Source organism: Harpia harpyja, chromosome 22 (assembly GCF_026419915.1).
Source record: "Harpia harpyja isolate bHarHar1 chromosome 22, bHarHar1 primary haplotype, whole genome shotgun sequence".
Lineage (NCBI taxonomy): Eukaryota > Metazoa > Chordata > Aves > Accipitriformes > Accipitridae > Harpia > Harpia harpyja.
Window position 1 is genome coordinate 1,367,536 of NC_068961.1, and position 24,571 is coordinate 1,392,106.

The 24,571-nt window shown below is 41.0% G+C and overlaps 2 protein-coding genes across 3 annotated transcripts in view; both read left to right on the top strand.

The window, feature by feature from the left end:
- Positions 1-5,241, top strand: part of VEGFD (vascular endothelial growth factor D) — a 31,884-nt gene extending 26,643 nt beyond the window's left edge. The window contains exons 5-7 of the mRNA XM_052774105.1: positions 454-551; positions 2,979-3,174; positions 4,579-5,241. Coding sequence (XP_052630065.1) covers positions 454-551; positions 2,979-3,174; positions 4,579-4,705 — 421 coding nt within the window. The 3' untranslated portion in view covers positions 4,706-5,241. The remainder of the gene's footprint in view (positions 1-453; positions 552-2,978; positions 3,175-4,578) is intronic.
- An 8,668-nt stretch (positions 5,242-13,909) lies between these two features.
- Positions 13,910-23,442, top strand: PIGA (phosphatidylinositol glycan anchor biosynthesis class A). Of its 2 annotated transcripts, XM_052774011.1 has the most exons (6): positions 13,910-13,993; positions 14,253-14,918; positions 15,477-15,609; positions 16,825-16,957; positions 18,403-18,609; positions 20,336-23,442. In XM_052774011.1, the coding sequence occupies exons 2-6, from the start codon at positions 14,267-14,269 to the stop codon at positions 20,597-20,599; spliced, it is 1,389 nt and encodes a 462-aa protein (XP_052629971.1). In that variant the 5' UTR covers positions 13,910-13,993; positions 14,253-14,266; the 3' UTR covers positions 20,600-23,442. The 2 variants fall into 2 exon arrangements, with proteins under 2 accessions (XP_052629971.1, XP_052629970.1); XM_052774010.1 differs by lacking the exon at positions 13,910-13,993 and having other exon boundaries at positions 14,092-14,918.
- The last annotated feature ends 1,129 nt before the right edge of the window (positions 23,443-24,571 follow it).

The following is a 24,571-nucleotide window of genomic DNA, read 5'->3' on the forward strand; positions in this document are numbered from 1 at the left end:
AAAGTCAAACTGGCCCCTCTCACCCTGAAAACAGTCCACTGTACCTCCTTAAGCATGGGCAAATTTAAACTGGAGCTGCACTTTCTGGCAGCATGGCAAAATTGAATACAGTTATGTGGCATGAATACTGTAAGACAAAGACTACCCTGGGTAGAGTAGGGCTGTTTTATGGAAAAGTGAAGCTGCAAAATTGTAGCTGTTTCCTAAGGGTGTAATCTGAAATACGTGCTGTACTTGCTCTCTCTAGTTGCTGGGAGCCAGAAAGCTCAGCCCTATCAGCAAAGCCATCCAGTCCCAAGGTTTTCTGTTTGCAGCAGTAATGCACACAGATCCCCTACCTTCACATAGTACAAGTGGCAGACCCAGCATACTAGCAGGCTCATTCTACCAAATGACTACACTGATGTTCCTTTTTTTTTTTTTAATTCCTATCTTTTTTTTTTTTTCATCTAGATGCCCCTTTACCAACAAACTGTGCCATAACGGATGGATCTGGGATAGTGACAAATGTGAATGTGTTGTAGATGTACAGCACCCCAACAGACGAGAAGGTAAAGATGAAATTACAAATGCACGCTTTTGCTTACTATCTCCAGGCTGCTTGTGTTTCATTTTGGTTTTGTCCCATTTTTTCATTGAGAGAGTTATAGTTTTGATTTCACATCCCTAGATAGATTTGGCTTACGATGTAGAAACTCACCTGAAAATAAACACTTGTATGTGCTTATGCCCATCTCATGTTTTTTTGCTTGGACGTTTTACTCCCTCTATATTAGCAACCTGAATAGGAAATAGGAAAGTATCAAAAAGAGTTAGTGAAGTAGGCACCCTGGATAAATTTTTATTTTACATGGGCCTTAAATTGTATAATGGGCATTAGGGAAAACTTTTTAATTGTAGAAAAAAATATGCCCTGGAATATATTGCAGGGGGAAGGTGCTGAATCTTTATTTTGAGAGTTTATTAAGAACAGACATATCAGGAATAAGATTATTAGCTGTAGTCAGTGCAAAAGATTATATGACCTCTCAAAGGATTTTACTATTGTTTATGATAATACTGAGGTATTTAGAAAGCTTTCAAATTGGTATGCCTCACATACTCAGGTGTATATAAGTATACCCCTTTCAGGTCTGTGGAAGCAAATGGACGAGGGTAAAATTAGAAGTGTAAACTACTTGCCTTTTCCTTCTGTTTTCCTGGAAAACTTTAATCTGTCAAAGACATTTGCAGGAAATATTCGGGGGGGGTGTGTAACTGTGTAAGTCTAAAGCCACTTGCTAGCAATAAACATTATGAGAAGTTACAATTTCTCCAAGCCCTGTGTGAGATTTTTTAAAAATTGTTTTTCTCCAAAATTTCTCCAAAATTTTGACCAGGAAATTGCACTGGTCAAAATAAAATTATCATAGCACTAGAGCAGACAGACACAGAAGGAAGCCCTGCCTTTGTGGTTTAACCTACATGCAGCAAGCAAAAGAATAAACCATCCAAGGCAACAATTAAAGCAAGCTGGCAAGCAATTCCAAGACTAGCAAGCTAAGATAAAACAAAATAACCTCATAAACTGGTCTGTTGATTACAATCTCCTAATGTTAATAAGCAAGAGATCAGTTGCATAGAGGTTTCTGTAGGATCTGTTGTCATTCTGGATCAGATCATTTGACTGCCAGGTTAGGTAGTTAAGCTCAGGTTAGACTTTTCACTCAAGAAAGGATTAGTACTCTGTATTTCAGGGTACATCCAAAGGACTGTGAATAGGCAGAGTCCTCCTAACTCTTAGCCTTTTGTAAGGTCAGCTTGGAGCATTAAAAAGTGTGGCTTCTTGAATTACAGCTTTTGTTGACATAGACTCAATATTTCCTCAGATAAAATACCATTCTCTGAAGTACATTGTGTTTGGCAGCGGCTGGGACAAAATAACTTAAAATCTGTCTTTGAGGTTGAAACAAAGTGAGACTGAAATATTCTACACCACTTCACACATGCCAAGCTTTATGACCCCAAGGAAGGGGTTTGTCTTCCAAGAATTTGGGGCAGATTCCTTCCTCCCTTCCAATAGGACTTGGGTTTTATTCTGTCTGGATATTGGTTTTCCGGCATTAAGTAAATAATAATGATGGTTTCTTTCAAGTAATGTGCAAGCCTTTTCTGGCCACTGAGATCAGAGCCGAGGCTGCAGAGGTCACGGACGCAGGTTACATTCCACATTCCGTAGAGTAAATCCAAGAGCTAATTGTAAAACTACAGGAAATTACCTTCCCAATGACACATTATATGCCATGACCTTTAACCAGGGATGTGCTGCTAGCATTTTAATAAAGCTTTCACAAAATGTTTTCCCTTTTTGCTAGGATTAGCCTCAATTGTACTCCAGATGTGTATTTTGAGGGAAGATAGATGAGGTAGACAGTGCCTTCACTTGGCTGGGGTTTTGTTTCTGAAGCAGAGTATTTTCTTATTCCTTGAACTCACAAGTGTGCATATGCGCCTTATCAAAGTGCTATACCAGCTCGCACGTTACTAGACTTAGTATTACTTTTGCAAAAATTTCCAAAGTATATGGATAATGAAGTTTGTTGAGTAGCGAGTGTGATAGTTTGTGTGAACGTGCATTTTTGTCATGGGTATAGACTAAATCCTTTTTGAAATTTTATTTTTAAAACCTGCTCTCCTGTAAAGATTTGTGCATTCCATAACCTAACACTAGGCTCTTTTAATATACAGCTCCCAAATAAAGTATTTTTATACAGGGTTCAACCCACAAGAAATAGCAGTATTAGAGTAAGTGAAATAATCAGCCCAATCCTCTCAAGTCCTTTTCTGCACTGTAAGTTACAAGAGAAATTCTGAAGATCAGAATCTATCAGAGAGTACATGTTGTGAGCCCTAGTGATTGCAAAGAAAGAGTTATTCTCTTCAAAAGCAGGATTCAGGCATGTAAAGCTTACCACTAAAAGATGTATGTGCTATTGCAGGACTCCCTCCTCTTGCTGAGCTGGCTATGTGTGGACAACATATGGAATTTGATGAAGAAAATTGTGAATGCATCTGTAGACAGAAGTGTCCCACAGATTTCTTTCAAAGTAAAGAGAACTGCAGCTGCTATTTGTGTAGGGAGAGCCAGGAGAGCTGTGCTCTAAAACACAAGATATTTCATGCTGAAACCTGCAGGTAAGTGTTCCTTGTCATTCAGTGTCTACGCTGCAAGATCTGAATTAGCTTGTGTAGATGCTGGAGGTTCAAGTGCTGAATTAGCTAGGAGGTCCACCCAGGATTAAATACCTTGCTGCAGTTAGGGAGACGATAATAATAATACTAGAGATGATATTCACAACACTTACCTCACAGGAGGAGTCTAAGGTTTATTTAATTAACATGTTTTAAGGAAATCTGGACAAGGGTGCTATTCACCTACCAATATTTATTCCTTTTTATTCCCTAATCTTAATGGAATGATCGTTAAAACTGCTACAACTGAAATTACTGTATGAGACAGGGGATTTACAGTAAGATACCGAGTCTTGCATTTGTAAGTAGGTAGAACCCATCCCGTGTTCTCTGCGACAGCTGGATGCAGTCTCATGGACATCTAGGGACAAAGGCTCCCTAAGTTGGCACCCACACCATATAGCTCATTCCTTATTCAGTTTGTCCTCAGAGCAAGTGATTTTCTAGAGCTAATGCAATTTTGTACACATACAAACCCACTCAATCAGCTCTGATTCCACTGAGAAGCAGGAAAATTGTTCTGGGGCTGTTATACTCCAGGCATTTCCCTAATCCTTTTCTGTAATTAGTTTTGAGGTTTCTTTGCCAAAACTTAGATAGAAAATTCCCTCTCAAAATACCTGTTTTCATGCATTAGTTTGTTTTTTAAATTTCTCAGAAAGCCTTGGTCCTGTGTAGAGACCCAGGAGAATGCAGTAACTCGGTCTGAAAGTTTACGTAAGGACAGTCAGCATCTATTTTTCTTGGGTACCTCAGCAGAGCTGCAGTTCACTGAATGGTCACCCACAGGGTCCATTCGCATAGACTTCACAGGTTCATTCATGGAGAAGAAGCTGTGGAAGAAGTAACCTTTGCATCTTTAGGTTCAGCTTTGAAAATACAGACAAGCATAAAATAGTTGACAAGTATAAAAATAGCTAAAACAATCTGCAGAGCTGAAAGTAAGCAGGAGAGATTTGGTCATTTATGTATTTCAGACAGGTGGGAGGGGATCAATGCAATCAGTTGTTTGCGTGAGTTTGGCTTCTAGAAATTACTATAGTCTCGACACTGGACTTCTATGCCAGACTTTCATGCCCAGTATTCCTGGAGGACCAAAGCTGAAGCATCAGGTGGGCTAAGGTACTTTGCAGAATTTGAGGGCAGCACTATGCAGTGCTGACACTCTGGACTTCACTGCTCTCCAGAAATGAAAGCATTACTTAGGTCATGACTGTCGACAAGTGGACAACAGCAAGACATGTTGCTGTAGACAAGAACTGTCATGAAAGCTGAGGAATGTGACAGTAAAGAATTATCATATTACAATACGGCTCTCTTTTTGCTTTTTTCTCCTTTATCAAACAGCTGTGAGGACAGATGTCCGTCACAACCCAGAACGTGCCCAACTGCAAAACCAATGTGTTCCAGGCATTGTCGTTGTCCGAAGGAGAAGAGAGGATCTCATGGGTCCCAAAGCAAAGAAACTCCTTGACTGAGCTTCCCCTATTCTCCGAAAATCCACTGCTTTGCAAAGTAGCTGTCACTGACTTTCAAACAATAGTAAACACGAACATCTTCCACATTAATAGCAGAAGAATGAATCCAGTCTGCATTTATTTATTAGAGTAATCACTAACTGCAGGTGAATCCTCTGGGACACTGATAATTGCTTTCTAAGAGGTAACAACAACCAATGAATTGCTGGCTGTGTGGAAGAAAGAGCGGATAGAGCCAGTTTGATGTTACGGAAGATGAAGCTGGTATATTGGTAATAGAGTCACAGTCACCAGCCAGTGTTTCAGAAATTGAGACTGGGTAATCTTAGCCTCTGAATCCTTAGCTAATGCAGCTCCTGGGTGAAACTTTCTTCAGAAATTCAGTGTACAGGATTTGGCTTCTAATAGGTTCAGCACTGAGTTATTTGATCTACTGTCCAGCTTTGATTATCATTTTGAGTTTATTGTACAACTACTGTCAGATGTGCCATATTTAATTGTATATAAGAAAATAAATACATCAGTTATTCGAGTGGTTTTGATTTTTCTCTGTCATTTTAAAACTCTGCCCAACAAAAAGAAAATAAGCAAAAACCCAAAGCCATTTCAAGCACAGCCGCCTTATGTTTGTCCCACTGGGACTGGCTTCTGCCCAAACCCAGGTCGAAACAAGGTCACTTGATCCAATAGTTTCAGTAGAGAAGAATCATTTTTCCCACGTCTGCCTGACAGCCATGTGTGATTTATTTATTTGTTCCTGGTGTAGTGTGTTAATGTCCCTAAGGGGTAACAGCCACGCTAGTACTAACTCTTCAGTGATTTTTTGGAAAGGCATGGTTCACTAAAAGATGGTTTTCCTTTGAGCTTACCATGCTATGAAAATATCTCCTTTGCACTGAAATTCCTTTCACCAGTGTGAGGCCTGAGTAACAGTGTCTTAATGAAACCAAATACAAGGTCAGCATTATTTTCTGAGCCACTGAAGTCTGGAGAAAATATTGTGAGCAATAATCCTGAACTGGAAGTGATAGTCTTGATGACTGAATCATTTTTTTTCCCCTTTGCTGAATTCTCCAATTCTATACTGGACTGTGAATGAAGGGAATAGAGCAAATGAAACAACTGCTACAGAGATGGAAAGCTTGACACAACACAGGGAATAGAAAATGGCTTTTTGATGTGCATCTCAGATTTTTTTTATCTTTATATAGGGAAAAAATAGATTGCCTTAAAACAAAATTAGAGCCAAATCCTGTAAGATTGATTGAATCGTTGGACAGAGCACCAAACAATTTAATGTGTCTTTTGTCCGAGTAAGGCATTTAGGATTTGCCCCTGGACGACTGCTCCGGGCGCTTCCTAAGCCGCCTGTGATCTAGGTCTGCGCGAACAAACCGGCAGGCTGTTTTCGTCATCTGCGCTGGGAACTGGCCTGGGATCCTCCGCCCGAGGAACACGGTCTGACCTGTGAGCGTACTGGTGGCGGCCCTGCCGTAGGGTCACCCACCAGTCCGCGCTGGGCTCGCCCGCTGAGGGTTCTCCTCCAGAGCGAAGGACGCGCGCAACGAGCGAGCGCTCCGCGTGGGCAAGGAGCGCAGCGGGACCCCGCTGCAAAACCCAGTGAACCACCGCGGCAGCAGCAGAACTCCCATTTCCCTCGCTCCTCTGAGAGGCTCTGCATTCAGACGCGTGTACGTGGGGGGGGTGAAGCCCCTGAGCTATACGAGGGTCCGTAAAAGGCACGAACTGCCCCATCGCTTCTCGCCCAGCTCAGCCGGGGGCACCCCGACCTCGCGGCTGGGTTGGCGACAGGCTGCACCATTAGCGCTTTCCTCAGAAAGCCAGGGAGCTGCAGAGGCAAACCAGACACTTAACTGGTGGCACCAGAAGCATATGGAGTAAAAATACGCCGTTGTGCGAAACTACGGCAGGGTTTGTACAGCTAAATTCTGTGGAAAGAGTTTAAGCTTTCACATTTCCTAGCTTTTCTTAAATTGAAGTTTAGAAACTGGAACCCTGTATTAATTATGCCTGAGTCTCATCAGGGTTGACCTGTAGAGGCTTCCTCAGTTTTCTGCCCTGACCTGTGAGTATATTAACTTTTTTTACAAAACAGAACTGCTCCAACCTGAGAGACAAATAAGCCTGCTTCAACTCCAGAAGGCTCTTAGGTAAAGCAGTCACTGCAGGGGCTGAAACCATGTTCAAAAGCTTTTCTCCGTGAGGCAGAGAGGGATTTGAACGTGAGCAACCTCACCCCCAGGAGAGCGCAATAGCCATTAGGATACCCGGGCTAGGAAGGGACCGTCGCTGACTACCACTGTGAACCCTGCTCTGAGGTCTTCACACCTTCGTGGACCACTGGAAAACAGACCCGTGCCTGGAGGTCTACCTCAGGACTGAAGATCCCAGTGGGAAGGAGTGAGATGTTGCCATGTCCACAGCTAAACCTCTGCGTGAATTTAACCCTTAACCTCACTGACGCTGTGGCACACCCCTAAATCCTCTACTTGGAAAACCAGGACTAAAAGGAGGCTCTGGGTGGCGATGGAAACATGAGCAGATAATTGGGATTTGATGAGGATTTATAAAAACTCATAATGTTATTTTATTTGGGAAATTCTGGATTCTTCAATCCATTTAAAAATATTCAACAAACTTTAAAATAGAAATGCTTTATGTTATCTTTCATATCGATACATCAGAATTTAATAACAGAGTTTTAATATAACAATTCAGAAGACTTAAATGAGGTACGTAAAATTCATAGCAGATCTGTTTTTTGACTGGTGTCATTAGCTCTTAACCTATGACTAAATGACCTTCTCAGAGGGAAGGTTATTGAGCAGAGAAATGTTCTCTTTGAAGTCCGAAATGCCTTTTATTACTGTGTTCAGCGTGACTTGCTTTTTAAGCATATGGACATGATTTACAGATTTCATAGCCAGAATAATAATGCTAAAACTTCCTGTTATGGTGTGTCTTAATTTTTATATAGTGAGGAAGATCTTTAATGTGATATTTGCATTATTGCCTCTACATATTCATGTGTATAGTAGGAATGAGAATACTTAAATAATAATTGTTAATTCTAAATAAAAACGCATGAAGTGTCTAAAACCACCAGGTTTTATGAGTAGCTAGCTTTCACTTGCATATGCTTTTTGAAGGGAGGGGGCAAGGGAAAAGACTGAATGAGAATAATAGAAAAATATGCACACTGCATTTGAAAGGGTCAGGAAATTTTATCTACTTGCAAAAAATGTACTTGACTTCTAGAAGGACAGAGGTATGTGTGATCTTAAAAAATGCCAGTGACACTGAAGAAATTCAAGCAAATCTTGAAAGTACTGCTATCATTTACTTCGAAAGCCGTCATATGTCATGTACTGTGACATTGCTTATAGCAAGCATTATTCATAGGAAGGTTGACAGACCATATATAAATCCTGTCATACTCATGTACATTGCAAACATATAAATCTATATGTATCCTTTGGCCATCAACTCCAGCTGACACTTAAGGTCCCTTCCTGTTTTCCAGGCAAAAAAAAATGTGAATCTGCTTGTTTTTTTCTTTTTTTCCTTTGTTTTCTTGTACCACTGTAAGCTAGGAGTTATGCTATTTAAATCAAGAGTTATTTTGCTTTACAGTAGTATAAAAAAAGGAAAGGGAAACCTTGAAAACCCCAAACAAAATCTGTGGAAGCTCCTTCAGCTGCCAGTTTCCTTTGTATTTTCTAAATAACTGATAAAAGCGTTTGAACTTTAAAATATCAAAGAGGTTGTCACCTCCTAATTTTGGACTCCTGGAGTGAATTCGTCCCTCTGGAACTACAAGGTGGTTACCAGGACAAGTGAATCTATGTTCTCATTTATTACAGTCTACATTAAAAAACAAACAAGTCAGGGGTTACGAATGATGTACTGCCATTCATTTTATTTCTGTCAGACTCCTACATCAGCAGTTACTCAAAAACTTCAATAAAAACTTTTCACTCAGGGGGGAGAAAGTCTGTTTTAAACTAAGTTAAAAGGAGATTTGCCAATAAAGCAAAATGAGTACATAAAAGGATGCTGTCAGGGCTTGGTCTGTATTTTGACTTCTATGCCATTAACACTCTGCTTTGTTTCCACTTCTGTCATACTTTACAATACTACTCAGTGTGAAAGGTCCTCCCAGGTTAAGAGCATTGAGGATCCATGACTTAGTGTGAACTGCTTCATTTCTTAAACATCAAAAACTACCTTTAAAATGTTTATGGATGAATAATCAATGATTTAATTCTAGTCTGCATTAGTATATGCTATATATTTAAAAATATAACAGTGGTTATATAAAAAATACCCAGTTATTGAGTATGATTACAAATTAAGCATCAAGAAAAGAAGGTAAGAAAACAGGAAGCATTCCACCTAGTCTTCTGCCCCACTTGTTTTGCTAAGTGGTGTTTTTAATTGGTGAAGACTGTATCTCTAATAGGTGGCTTAGTATCAGAGGTCCAGCTGACATGGTAATGCAAGATACCCAGACTAACCCATCAGTTTCTGCTAGGTGACTCATTGGCAAAGCATTTATCCAAAACTTTCCCTTGACTCCGGATCCCACTGCCTAAGCACACTCATGTGGCTCCTTTGCTTTTCTTTTTTTCTTGGGAAAGCGATTCTTGCTCCCTATGAATGGGCTAACTGTTCAGTATTGTGTTTGAACACTCAAATATGGTTGCATAGTGGTTATTTAGCTTTACTCCTCCCATTCAAGTGATGAAACACAAGGAAAAGCTCAACATTTTCACAAGAACTATGCAACACTTTTTATCAATGTTGTCTCCATAATAAACTGCAATATTTTCCTGTAGCTCAGTTATGAAGGCATATCATGAAAATCCTTTCGAAGTCATCCAGTCTCTCTGATCTGCCGTTTCCCTGTGCATCCCATTTTAAAACTACCCACAGCTCACTCCTGAAGTTTTCATAGGTAATAATGCCTATGCCTCTCTACCTGTCCCCTAGAGGCCAATCACCTTATCACCTTGCTCTGCTCCACATTAATTAAATTAAACGCACAGCACTAGTTTCCAACCTGCACAAAGCTGGAAATCTGTGGCTTCCGTTTCAAACCTCAAGAAGAGTTTGCGTGCCTGGAAGCCTCTCTGAGTCTTGCCAATTCTAACAGTCAAATAAAAAATACTGCTTCCTCTGTGGACCTTATCTTGTTTTTATCTTTAGATATTCAAGGCTACAATAACACTATCAACTTAAAGAAACCCTTGTTTCATTTCATGGATTTTAAAGTATAATTACAATGAATTATTCTTGCTTTACAGTTTAAATCTGGATATAAACTTTCAAAATATTGGATAGTTCATGTTTAGTTTTTATAAGAAACTCAGTTTTCTTTTAATTCAAACTATAGAAAGCAGGCAGGTACTACACTAATGGGTATCATGAACAAAGAGAACAGCGCTGATAATGTTCTGGAGCATACTTGTGGTAGGAGCATTAGTAGCAGGAAATAACACATACCAGGTGCAGGTTCTTCAGCCTTACACTGAGAACATTTTGTATCTCCACCAGGACGAACACATTTTAAGTTTCCAATAGCTCCATCTGCTGTTGTCACCGCACCTTTTTTTTCCTCCGCTAGGAATTCCTTACACTTGTTTAACTTTCAGTTAAACCCATTTTGTTAGCATTTTAATACTGAAACCCATCTGAGAGTTCTGGCACTTAAGTTTGTATTGACTCTATGACATAAATTCCCAGGATTTTTTAAAAGAGTTCATCAAGTACAGTCTTAAAGGTACAAACAGAAGACCTCTAAGGCCTTCTCCTCTAACGCAGCTGATCCATGAATGCCAAAGCACTTTGATGTGGCCTCAGGGCTGCAGAAACAGAGATTTAGATCTGCAACTAAACAGACAGTAAAATCTAGTAAAGCTGAGAAAAAGTAAAACCAAGTCTAGTCTGGTCAACAGGCTGAGGCTTCATAATAACTGATACCAGATCTGTGTGTTACTGTATCTCATTTGATCCAGATCAGATACAGGCAGAATTGCATTTCTGTCAAATTAGTCAGATGACTTGTTAGAGCTGATGCTGGTGGTATGCTGGCTGCAGGACGGTCATCCCTTAGGTCTGCCAGTACAAAGGTAACCAGTCCTTCTGACGGATTTCAAATGTCAGGGAGAGCACAGCCATCACTTTGCATTATGTACCCAGGAATGTTTTCTGCCCCGTTTGGCGAGCCCTTAAGCTGGATCACTGACTCGGCTGAGAAGGCAGAAGACAGCCAGCACGCAGGTTTTGCTTGTGACGACTTCTCCTGCTAGGGACCAGGAAGGACTCTGAGACCAGGCGCTCATAAATAAATGCGTTAATTTAATACACCAGCTTATTACACACAGCAAAGCCACTTCACCAAATAGTGATAGTTTTTGCTCCAGACAGGCATGCAATAGAAGAAACATCGTCCACCAGGCTGAGGACAGAGTAGCAAATTCAGCCTGAGAGGAGGCTGAGAGGGAGCTGATCGAGCACAGTACCCACCAGAAAGTTTTCCTGCATTTTCAAGAACACCAAAGTGTTCTCATGAGGCGAGACAGCATCTGCTACCAGAACAAAGCCACAGGAGTCTCTTTAAGTGTCGTCCATCTTCTCTCTCCATTAACTCGATTTATGAGGGTGCTTTAGGGAGCATTCAAGGACCAGGCTTGGAAGCAATAATTACTTTGCTGTCACTGGTTTAACATCTTTACTCTCTACTTTACATATCCCATGGTCTCACTCTGACCTTGTACGTGCTCTAAATGAGGGAGTGAATGCATTGAGTTCAGGCATTTAGAAAGGAAGAAAATTTGATTCTCTCTTCAGGCGTTGTTCCCTTCACAATGGCTTCACCTCAGATCAGGGCAGGACAGACTCTGGATCTGCCCAGGATCAGTGACAATTTTATGAATAAACAACAGAACACCACAGCCAGCGAAAAGCGTGTGGTACCCCATCCTTGTGAACCAGCCACGGACAGAAAATTTAGCAGCACCTTTGCCAGCTTTGCAGTGGCAAAGACTCCTTTCCTTTCCATTAAGCTCTTTCCTAGGCTCCTTGGTAGACAAATTTTTCAAGGTCGTTTGAACGTGACAATGGGAGGAGGCTGCTGATACAGGAGGATTGAGTTGGACCACCGACAGGTATGACATTAAGCACAACCAGACACACTTAATGAAGAACACAGATGTCAGGCCACCACAGCTAACATGCCGGGCCAAAGGCAGGAAGGCTTGGCCACAATACTTTTCCTGACCTCCTTCAGAAAGACCTTCAGAGCCTATGGCCAGCTGCTGCAAAAGTGCCAAGTCCTCTCCAAAGTTCAGATAAACATAGAGGGACAAAAAATCACAACTGCTGTGGCATAAAAAGAGGCTTCTGACATTAAGTGGATCTGTCCTGCCGAAGGTTTTGTGGGTCGGTGCCAGTATTCTAGATTTGCACAGTGGTTGGTCAGCATCAGCTTACGGAACATGTCAAATCCCCCTTCTTTCACTGAAGAGAGGGGCTGCTATGTTGTACACCAGTTACAGTTTCTCTTTGGATTTTTTAAGCTTGCATACCTAGAATTACAACTTCTCTAGACAGCACACAAGAAGAACTAGTCTAAAAAAAAAAAAATCATTTTCCAAACAGTTAAAACCGTAAGCATGGTTTTTCTGACAGCTAAAACTGGAGTGACTAGTACAGCTTGATTCTTCAGGGCAGCCTGACACCAAGGGAGGTCACCACTGTCATTTACCACGGATTTACCAGGATTACCACATCATGGGGTGCTGCAGCTGAGAACCTCCAAGTGCTTTCCTCCTTCTCCTGGCACTACTTTTTTTTTTTTTTTTTTCCCCTAGATGTAATTTAAGGCAACTGCTTTACACCCAGGCTGCAGTTTCTTCTGAGAACTAGGATCCCTGTGACCCCCTGGTTCCCGGCCTCTTCTTCTTTCACAGCAGGATACGTGCTGCTGCAGGCGAGAAGCCTCCCCCCTTCTGGCCTCATACTCAGCTTCTCATCCTGAAATTCAGGTTCTTGCCACCCCACCCCGGAGGAGCACCTGATGATGAAGTCAGATTTGCCAATACCGGTCTCACCTTTCTGAACACGAGAAAAATTCAAACAATGAGCAATGTTTTTTCTTATCCAGCACGCTAACGTCTTTCACGCTTTTCAGTCCCCAGAATGAAGTGGCTGATGTCCTCCTTGGTCCCTCCTGGGATCAGCCCCTCCAAACCACGTCTGTCCAAGCCTCAACCTAACCAGGAATCCAGCCAGCCCTGCAGTCTTGGTCAGCTTGTACGGTCACTCGCCACACACGTATTTGCATAGGACGACAGAACCAAATCTGACAAAATTTGCATCAGAAATCTTGGCCAGAAGTAGCTGCCGAACATAATTTGGGGAACCTATAGGAGAGGCATGAACAACCCTAGCCGGGCGAGGTAACATCTTTCTTGGCAGTTGAATGTAGTCGGGCCGGTGCTGAGCTGCTGGCAGCAGATTGCAAAGTTCCTTGAGAAAACCAGAAATGAGACAGCCACGCGGTGCCAGCCTGGGGCGTCAGAGCACAACTGACACAACCCAGCCGCCTTCCTCAGAGTGGGCTGTGAAAATCACGGTATTTTTATTTTCATTTAGAGAGAGCAGCCTTCCAGCACTGGTGGCGAAAGGCTTGAGAACGTTTCCAGAGTTCCAGCTGTGACTGAGCCAAACAGCGCACCGAAACAGGGTCTCCGCCGGGGGCAGGGCAAAGCCTTTGGAGCTTTCAGGCAATTTTATGGCTTTACAGCACGCAGCTCACTTTTTTCAGCCCTTTGGACCGCGCTTTTTTTTTTTTTTTTTGCGTACAAGTTTTTTGGTTTGGTTTTGCGGGATTTTTTTTTTTTTTTGACAGCGACCGGCCGAGGGTGGTTCCCCACCACAGCAAAGGCAAACTGCAGCCGAGCTGCCCGCCGCCATGCCCGCCTCTCCTCCACAGCCCGCCGCGCCCTAGGACCCGCCCCGCTCCCGCCTCCGCTTACGATTGGCCGCTTCTTTTCCCGCGTGACGCAGACGCCGGGCGGCCATTGGCTGCGGCGCCGCTGCGACAGGCCGGAGGGGCGGGAACGCCCCGCTGCGTGACGAGAGAGGTGGGAGGGGGGAATAGTCGCTCGGTTGCCGTGGTGACCGGGCGGCCGTGCCCGGAAATGGGTCGGGCGCCGGGAAGCGCCGGGAAGCGCCGGGGGAGCGCCGGCGGCCGGCAGGTACGTCCACAGACGCGCGGACGCACGCGTCCCCCGTCGTTCCCCCCCCCCGCCCTCCAACGCCTTCGAGGCGTCCGCCGGTTGCCGGGGTGATCGCCATTTTAAAGGGCCCGCCGCCGGGTGCGCCTCGCCGGCGCCGTCGGGGACCCGCGGCGCGGCCTGCGCGGGAGGGATGGCCGGGCCCGGCGGTGAGGGGGCCGGGGGTCTTGGCGGAGCCGCCGCCGGCGAGTGATGGCGCCTTGTGGTTCCCCCCCGGCAGGAGCGGGGCCCGGGATGGCGGCCGGGGGCCCGGCGAGGGTGTCCCACAGCGTCTGCATGGTGTCGGACTTCTTCTACCCCAACATGGGGGGCGTGGAGAGCCACGTGTACCAGCTGTCGCAGTGCCTCATCGAGCGAGGCCACAAGGTCCTGGTGGTCACCCACGCCTACGGCCGCCGGAAAGGCGTCCGCTACCTCACCAGCGGGCTGAAGGTCTACTACTTGCCCCTGAAGGTCATGTACAACCAGTCGACGGCGACGACGCTCTTCCACAGCCTGCCCTTGCTCAGGGACATCTTCGTGAGGGAGAGGGTCACCGTCGTCCACGCCCACAGCTCCTTCTCCGCCATGGCCCACGACGCCCTCTTCCACGCCAAGACCATGGGGCTGCGGACGGTGTTCACGGACCACTCCCTCTTCGGGTTCGCGGATGTCAGCTCGGTGCTCACCAACAAACTGCTGACGGTGTCCCTGTGCGACACGAACCACATCATCTGCGTCTCCTACACGAGCAAGGAGAACACGGTGCTGCGAGCGGCCTTGGACCCGCGGATCGTGTCCGTCATCCCCAACGCTGTTGATCCCACCGACTTCACCCCAGACCCGTCGAAGAGGGACGACGGTACAATAACAATCGTTGTTGTCAGCAGGCTCGTTTACAGAAAAGGTAACGGGGGGTGAAATGTAACTTTAGCTTGGTTTGGTTGTTTTCTTTAGGATACGGTAAGAAGGGCCTTGGTTAGGTACCACTGGCGCCGTGTCTGTGGTATGGGTTGGATTTTAGACGGGAGCTGTAAGGTGGTGGTTCTGAGCTTTTGCGTCTGTACGTTCAGGAAGAAGAAATGTACGTTTCAGTTTGCGCGTGTTGGGTTCAGCGGTGCATTTCTTTTGTAATAGTGAAGATATTGAAATTTTTAAAATGGAAGGTTTGGCTTATATTGGGGATATGGTTTAGGCCATAATCTATGTATTCTGTTAGAAATGTTTTAACTGTATTTTATTTACTCAAGCAACAGCACCTTAAGTGATTTCCCCCCCCCCCCCCCATATTTGTCTCCTGGTAGATCATAAGTTGTCTTTTTTCAGAATTTTGTGTTCAGCAGTGTAACTGTCTTCGAGAGACTTTTTTTTCCCTCTCTTGAATAGAGTTATAGCAGTAGGCTACATCATGGTAAGTTCTAAAATCAAATACAATAACGGCTTCCCCTAACTTTTCTACTCTTAGGTATAGATTTGCTTAGTGGTATAATTCCTGAGCTCTGTCAGAAATATCCAGAGTTACATTTCTTGGTTGGAGGAGAAGGACCAAAACGAATCGTACTGGAAGAAGTCCGGGAAAGATACCAGCTACATGACAGGTTTGTTCCATGCATGCCTATGACCCTTCAATGTACTTTAGGGGTGGGGAAGACAACAGCAACATCCTTTCTGCCTGACAACCTGACCCCCCCCCCCCTCCCCCCCCCAAAAACCCCAAACCCAAAACACCAACCAACCAACCAACCAAAAACTTAAGGCTGGAGAAGATGAAAACTATTGAAAGCAAGGCAGATAGACCAGACACTAACTGAAGACTTACGGAGTTGGACTGTGATCCTGCAACTTAATGCATAGAAATTGACCCTGTGTGAACCTTCACTTGAGTCGGAGAAAAGCTGACTTAGACAGAAATTTATCGTATTCCTCTCTGAAGCCGTGATGCTTGGATCGCATATTGCCATATGGCATAAGGTGTTAGACAGCTAGTTCATGTCACTGCTGCTTGTGAGGATGACTGCTAGTAATTTATTTTAATATTTCAGTATGAAACTCTTCAGGGTAGTGCTTATCTAGTATGTGTTCTTGTGGTACTATGAACATGTTCCCTGGTGCTACTGTGTTACTGAAATGTTTCTGTGATGCATACACATTTGTGTATTTCTTTGGGGTTTTCTTGTTGTTCAAAGACAGTTTTATGTGGCAAGGACAAGCTTCTTAATTTTCCATTTCCTTTTCTCTGTTTTGTTGCCTGTTCTGTACTTCAGTCAGTGATTCTGCTGATAAAATTGTTTGTTAGTATTGTTCTTATTTTGCCCTTTTCTGTGTCCCAGTATCTCTTCAAAATAATAGCTCCTGATCATTGTCCCCTAAATACTTTTTTCCACCTCAGACTGAGATTGATCAGACCTCACATTGAAAAGTCACATAATAGATCTAATCAAAAAGGATGACAAGTCTTAATTATTAACTGCGTGAAGCCATGTTCTCTTACAGAACTGGAAAGCTCAGTAGCAATGTTTTGAAGACAGTTGCCAGTAAAATAAACAGAGCAACTTCTTCCCCCAACTTTATTTTCAGAAGTTTCTTTTAGTGTGAAAATCAGCAGCAGTCTTCTATTTCTTCATTGCTGGAAAAATTTAGAGAAAACGGAACAAAGGTGTCTGTGTTCCTTCCCTCACTATATAAGCGTGATCCATTGGCACATTTTTCAGAATATGTGTAACACCATACCGTATTACTACAGTCCAAATCTAGTGTTTATCTCTTTTCTTTCTTTCTTTTTTTTTTTCTTTTCTTTTTTTTCTTATATGCAGGGTACGTCTCCTAGGAGCCTTGGAACACCAGGATGTTAGAAATGTTCTAGTCCAGGGGCACATTTTTCTCAACACTTCCCTCACTGAGGCCTTTTGTATGGCGATTGTGGAAGCAGCAAGCTGTGGTTTACAGGTAAAAAAAAAAAAAAAAAAAAAAAAATCTCAACTATCTAGAATGCATGTATCCATTTTAAACAAAGTTCATGATTAAACACTATGTGTTTGTAACATTTGATTTCATCTGAGGCTCTGTCTTTACAAAGGTGAGCAAATATTATCCCCATTTACAGATCACCTGGAAGCTGAGACAGAAGGGTTAACCGAAACTGCTTAAGCTCCCAGAAGAAACTTGTGCAGAATTGGGAATAACATGTAGATCTGCTAACTCTCAGTTCTCTGAACTAACCAGGCTGCATCTCCAAAATGCTATTTTGTATGTACTGCTTTACAGAGTTTCGGGGTAGTTGATGTTCATTGAAGGTTTACTTTGACACTGCTTTAAGAGGAGCTGCAGAAAAACGGCTCATGAGCATGGGTGACTGGTCAGTCAGGCATATTGAATTATCAGACTACACCATTGTACTAGAACTGTTTTCTTCCTGCACCAAGAACTGACATTTGTTTTCTTGTATTAACTGAAAATGTATTTGCCTCGCCGTGTAGGGATTCAAGATAAGAGTTGGAGAGAGAAAAACCAGTAAAAGCCCTTTCTGGCTAACTTACAACTCGGACTGACAACTCAAAGAAAGTTAAATCAACAGCCATAAAGATCTTAGATTTTCGCATTAAAATATAAAGAAACTTTTTTTAAAAGACAGACTGATAAGAGTGTCTAATATATAAGAAGTATAGAAAATGTGAGGGACTTCTTTTTTTTTTTTTTTTTTTTTTTTTTTTTTTTTTTTTGCTCCAGTATCCTTTGACAGTAGTTACTACCTAGTTGTGGTCATTATTCCCCTGTCATCTGTTTCGCTCTCTAGAGGTGAGGAAGTTCTGCAGTTTTCTTGTTGCTGCCTGCGGTTTAGAGATGATTGTGTAATATGAGTCTTAGTAGTTCCTGATTTCCCTTTAAAAATAATAATCCAGATTTAAAATTACTGAACTTCTGAAGAAATTCTTGTAAATGTTCAGTAGCCTAGAAAGCGTAAACTGAAGGCAGATGTGGTAAAACTATCCTCCCCAAGTAGAGGTAATGGTTTTCATGAGGGGCTATGGAAAGTCCAAAATCTGGTTACACATATTTAGTAGCGTACTACAACGAACAACTTTAGGAATGATGTCTCATAAACTGCTCATTAGACCAAGTCTTCTGTTTTATCATGCTACCAAAGAATCATTCTAAACATTGTTAAAGGTAATCTGCTATGCTAGGTCTTTTCTAGGGCCTAGACCTTTAGTTCGCATACAGGTAAAATTCCCAAAGCATGATATCGGTCTTTGCCTTCATGGCAACCACTCCTTGTAAATTTTTTTTTCCTATTCTTCTTAAGTGCTGTATCTAAATGGTGTAATAGCAGTGTCATCGCTCGATTTTATTGTTATGCAGCATACGTGCTATTTCTTTTGTTTCTTTCGAAGGTGGTAAGTACAAAAGTTGGCGGGATTCCTGAGGTGCTTCCAGAAAATCTCATTATTTTATGTGAACCTTCCGTGAAGTCTTTGTGTGATGGATTAGAAAAAGCTATTGCCCAGCTCAGATCAGGAACACTACCATCTCCAGAAACTGTTCATAATAAAGTGAAGACATTTTATACATGGAGGAACGTAGCAGAGAGAACTGAGAAAGTATGTATAACCACTTCTTTTAAATTCTCTTAAAGTACATTTCTGAAACAGCTGTTTCTTTGAAACATTACTATATACATTCTTTATGTAATCTTTCAGTGTAATTTTTCAGTGTGTTTCCTTTCAAAAAATACATGGTTTAAAAAGGTTCAGACAATACTTTCCCCCCTGCCCTGAATATATCCCCAGGTAGGTGGGTTTTTTCCTATTTGCATTTTTTTTCTATGCCCTAACTGCTGATAAATATTCCAAAGAACAGCATAGATCTTTAGTTACATTTCTACTTACATATTTTTTCCAGTCTTCACATTAAGTAACTTTTCTGGCATAACTGGAAAAAATGCTGTATGAGATGTATGAAAAGGAAAAGGCAGAGTTCATGATGAAGTTTTGTCTGCCACCTGCTAACAAGTGGTTTAAAATTATGAGAGGCAGTTTAATGCTGGTAGGCTGAACATAGTTGAATTTACATAAGCTATGGATGTAATGAAAATAAATTATCACACCTTTGAAATGGTATTTTGCAATTAGAACTGCACTTCAGCATAAAAACTCTGCTGTTAGTGAAGAATGTTTACTGCAATAGTGTGATAAATGCCTGTGGAGATCTGTCACTTCTGATTTCAGCCCCTGTGTTTTAGTAAAGAGAGTAGCTGAATCACATGCCACTTAATTACTTTGTAGTGTACTGAGATATGTATCTCTTATAAGTCTCCTTGAAGTATCATGTACAACCAGTTTATTTTATCGTTTTCAAGTACTGTCAGTACAATTTACTTTATGATTTTGAAACTGCAAGCGGCATTTCAATTGCAAAGTTTTTATAGAAGTTAGTCTAGATTTCAGTTTTCTTTATAGCCCTTTATTATAAGAAAAAACAAAACAACAAAAGCTCTGTGAAGAAAATGTTAGTATAATTGGAAGAAGTCTGCATGGAACTTATGTTATACAAAAGACAGTTGTTTGTTAGCTTATTGTGAATTTACCCATAGGATGAAGTCTGTAATATTCTCTAGGAAAAAACTCTGTGTCCTTTAAGCCTTTTTTCAGTTGTGTCTAGTGGGTATTTATGCTTCTGTTCTATGAAACACAGGACTGTATATTTTTTTAATTATTTTTTTTTAGTGGTTGCGGTTAATATATATATTAAGTCACAAGTAGCATGTATTTGCTTTTCACGTTCATTGAATTTTAACACTTTTACTAAGAATTACTAGTGTTTCTTTAAATAAAAATCAGTGTACTATTATGATTTGCTTGATTGTTCAAACACAGAGATTTGGAAGATTGCCAACTCATCTATGAGTTCATCCATCTTTGTGTTGAAAATCTGGTAATTGCATGTTCAGATTCTTTTCCTGTGACTGATGTGAATACGAGATTAGAACCCATTCAATTAATTAAAAAAACCCAACCCCCTCTATATAATATTACATGAGAGACAAATTATGCAGTCTTTCTGTTTAATGAAATACTCTTGAGGTCTGTCAAAAAAATAGAACGTTTCTTTTCCTTTTTCTCCTTAAATAAATAAATGAAATTTCTAGAACAGTACTCATAAATCAACATTTAAAATCTGCAAAGCTTTTTGGGGGGTAATATTTGTGCCATCTAGTAGTTAGGAATAGATAATTTATTTTGCACACTGACAACAAAGTACTGCCTGATTTTTGAGGTAGAAGCAACATCGTTTTAAGATCTTACTTTCTGTCTCTTCCCCGTTTAGGTGTATGACAGGGTGGCAAATGAAGTGGTTTTACCAATGGATGAGCGACTTGACAGGCTGATGTCTCACTGTGGCCCAGTGACTGGGTATATTTTTGCTCTTTTTGCTGTTCTGAACTTCCTTTTCTTGGCCTTTCTGAGGTGGATGACTCCAGATTCCATTATTGATGTTGCAATAGATGCCACAGGACCTAAAGGTGCATGGACTAAGCAGTGTTTTGGGGGGAAAAAAGGAGGAGTTAAAGAAGAACTTCCAAGCTCCTAAAATGCTCAAATGGAGAGGAGAGAACACGTCAGTCACTAAAGGTTTTAATGCTTGCTGATAGAGACAGTACTCTTAAAATTCTTCAGTTTCTTTCTGAAGTTCTTGGAAAGAAACTTGGTTAAATGTGCTACCTCAATTTAGGATGATGTTTTAATTTAGTTTTGGATTCATGCAGATTTATGGAGATCTCTTTTGCACTTAAAGCTGGGAGGAGAACGTGGGTTTTTATATGTGTCAAAAGCCTTTGAGACAAAAATACAAGATTTTTCTCGACAACTTGAATATTACAGAAAGTGACTGTAAACTTTAGTGGTATTTGGGAAAGCAGAACACAAAAATTACTAGCTTACAGTAGTCCCTGCTAATTCCTGATATTTACTGTGATTATTATTTTGAGACCTGTTTAAAAATACTTAATTAAAAACCCAGCAAAACACACCTTTTCTCTTCTAAAATGAAAATGGCACTTGAAATTAGTCATGAAGTCCATTACCATGGAAGTTTCAGAGACTTAGTTCTAGCAGTTGTGTCCCAGTGACAGTGTTTTGCCTGCATAGCGTTATTATTTTGAAGTTCTTCCCTAGTCAAAATTGGATCATCCTGTTGCTAAGTCAAAACTCCATAATGAATTTTTGGTATTTTCAGAGGTGCTAAATTTGTCCTGTTCACTTACATGCGTGAAAGTGATATAAAGCTTATAGCGGTTTTTTTTACAGTACTTAGGTGAAGAAATTATATTATTTAGAGATAATATAGCCTTCAGAAACAGCTCAGGCCTGAAAACTCCTCCAGCAGACTATGCCAAAGTGTGAAGTGACGTGTGTATGCGCACATGCGTGAGAGAGAGAAACCTGTGAAGGGCTTAGCAAGCACCATTGTGCTTGCGTGCTCTGTCTCCCTTCTCTGCCCCGCGCCCCCCCCCACCTTATTTTTCTTTTTTTTCTGCCTTCCCCTTAGTTATGACCAAAATGGCATTTCAGTCCATCTCTGGGAGGGACAGACAGTGTTTAGTATGCATGATTTCACCTAGACCACATCAGAGACACTGCAAGTGAAATCTTGGGAAGGTATCCTGTAAATGGAAATAACCAATAGGTATGCTTTTCATGGAGAGGAAAAAAAATAAAAAGTGGCTCCTTGCATCTGTTAGTAGTCCTGAGTAATGTATACCTGGGCCAAAAGAGCACAACTTACCAATGTGCGAGGAGGCATTTATCTCATTAGTGTCACCCACCTCTAAACCCCGCCCCTGCCTAATGCACTGGGTTAATTTCTTTCTCAAGCATCACTAAAGACTAAAAATCTTATGATTTTATGACTCTGAGTATCATGTAGTGTTGGACACTGTATTAATATTAAAACTGTGCAATATGAAAATACTGTTCCCAAACCCTTGAAGGGCAGTGTTTAAAACACAACTTCTGTCAATATCATCTTGTTTGTGTACAGACATAGTTACCCTAACATCTGACATTTTATAATTTCACTGAACATATTTTCATGAAACACAGAAAGGTAATGTGAAATAAATGCCATATACAAAGTCTATTTTCTTTTACTAGAATTTTTAGCCTTTGATATGTAATGTACAATATGCATTGTATTGGAATTTGAATTTTTCAAACTCTACATTAAAAGTGGAGGTCAGCTAAAATGGTGCCACACAGATTATGGCTAAGTGGATGGAATTAAGGTAATGTTTTACTTTTCAAAGTTACTTTTTCTTTTTTCCAAACACTCAAGTTTATAACAGCTTTAAAAAAATACTGATTATCATTCCAGGGAAAAGTTTTATATATATTTTTTTAATAATATTTTGTTGATTCTCGTTTATTTCTTTTTGGTTTCCTGCAACATCTAGAAACACAAATCAAATTTTCAACAGGATTGTAAGAATTTATTCAAAATACTTCTCTTTTCTTTTGTGGAACATGGTTTACTTATGAATAATATAATAAAACCATGTTATAATCTTGTTTACAAGACAAATTTACAGTTTATCTAAAACTTTATTTACCTTTCCATAAAGAATGGATATTTTTCATTAATATTTGGTGGTTGGACTTCTTATGAGAAAGGTGATTATTAAAAACCATTCTGTACAAGCTGCCACAAAAATTTAATCCATAACTGGATAACTACAAATATGCTGTTTCTCAAGTAATGCAACTTGTATTACGCATAACTCTTTGCGGGACTGGTTCGCTTACTGGTCTTGTGCAGTGGAGTAAGGGCTGATGTCACAGAATCATTTAGTTTTAAAAAGCATCAGTGGGTGAAATGGAAAAGTTTAAATAAAATAATCACAATAATAAAAGAACAGACATACGAGTATATTTAGAAATGAATAAAATAACTATTTAAAAAAATCTAAAATGTTTCAGTTGTGCTTGCAGGTAACATTTGATCATTGTGAAATACTAGGGAAATGTTACCAAAGAGAGAGCGATACTGAGTAATGTCTTGCACAGAGCAGAGCCTCCGGTGTGGAGGAGGAGGGAACACTCCCACACTTTCTGTATAGAAGGTCCCCCCTTTCATAGGAGGGACTGTTCATCTGCCATGAAATTCCATCCCGCAGGCACAAGGAGCAATTGTGTTTCCAATACATTATATGCAGACACTGTGAGTAAAGGTATAGACGGCGTCTTGATAACTGAAAATTGTATGTTAAACCAGAGCAAGTACCAAGTAAAGTATGAATGTAAGATTCGTCTTTCAGATTGTGTTTTCGTGGATGTGGATCGATCTGTAAGAAGGTAAATACACTGTAATGTACTTATTTTTGTGGTCAAGTTTTTCTGCATCTTTTTAAAATAAACTTATTTTTTCTCCTTTTGATACTTACTTCTCTTCACTAGTCCTTGTTTTCATACATGCTTAGGCTTATAAATAAATAATTATGAAAGCGCATCTTTTTGATGCTCCAGTAAAATACACACTTCATGTAAATAGATACAAGAACAATCAGTCTCAAAAGAAAATGGTTTTACAAACTTTTTTATATTAAAAAATATTTAAATATTTTTAATGTTTGGTTTGCTATCATTAAGCTACTCTCATCATATTTGCTGTACATCTTTTATGACACTCAGTAGTATCTTGACTTCCACAGTTTTTCCTAATTTTTTTTTTACATAGTCAGATGATAAAAGGTGGATATTTCTTGTTAAGGGAATAAAACTAAAGGCAAGATGCGGTTATACATCTGAATTTACATTTGTGCTGAAATTATGCATTTTTCTTGTAGACTTAACAGATTGGATTATTTTCAGATTCTGACTTGCTTCAACACTGGCATAACTCTAGAGATTATATTTGTGCGGGATTAATTGAACTTTAACCCTGCATAAGCTGGCTGTCTAGCACGTGCTAGTTCTTTAAGCTGGTTGTTTAAGCAGGAGGGACTGATGGCACGCGGGTAGAGAAGGAGTCATCCCCTTGCTAGCACAGGGTTGGAGGCGCACGGGGAAATTAACTGCCTGCTGGAATTTGCTGTCTTCCTGCCCAGGCAGCAGCAGGAGTTTCGATAACCAGACCTTACGTGGTGTGACGGGCGGCGGATAGGTGGGATGAATCCCACATCTGCTTGCTTGAGAGCAACCAGGGAGTTGCTATGTACGTCCCTTTTTAAAAGCAGGAGTGCTGTAAGTGTGCTGACCTAAGGATGCAAATGAGGCAAGGCTTGTATGGGAATTAGCGTCATTTATTAGGTCACACTGATAGAAAAGAAAGAGGTAGGCTCGCCGTACGTCTTTGTCCTGATGTCTTCCCTGTGGGATAAAGGGTTTCTGTCTCCTCTTTTTCCCCCGTTGTCTTATTTTGATTGAACATATTTGAAATTCAAACTCTCAACTATATACATTAGAAATACACTGCTGTAATTCAAAGAGTGTCTAGCATAAGAATAGACTGATAACCTCTCTTAATTTCTTTGAGAAGAGGATCCCTCTAATCTTTTATTTCCTTGCC

What these genes read in the sequence shown, in the direction of transcription:
- PIGA (XM_052774010.1), top strand. Translation starts at nt 14,225, where the DNA reads ATGGCGCCTTGTGGTTCCCCCCCGGCAGGAGCGGGGCCCGGGATGGCG. An exon ending in CAGCAAGCTGTGGTTTACAG is followed by an intron (nt 16,958 to 18,402) that starts GTAAAAAAAAAA and finishes TTTCTTTCGAAG; the next exon opens with GTGGTAAGTACAAAAGTTGG. An exon ending in TAGCAGAGAGAACTGAGAAA is followed by an intron (nt 18,610 to 20,335) that starts GTATGTATAACC and finishes TTCCCCGTTTAG; the next exon opens with GTGTATGACAGGGTGGCAAA.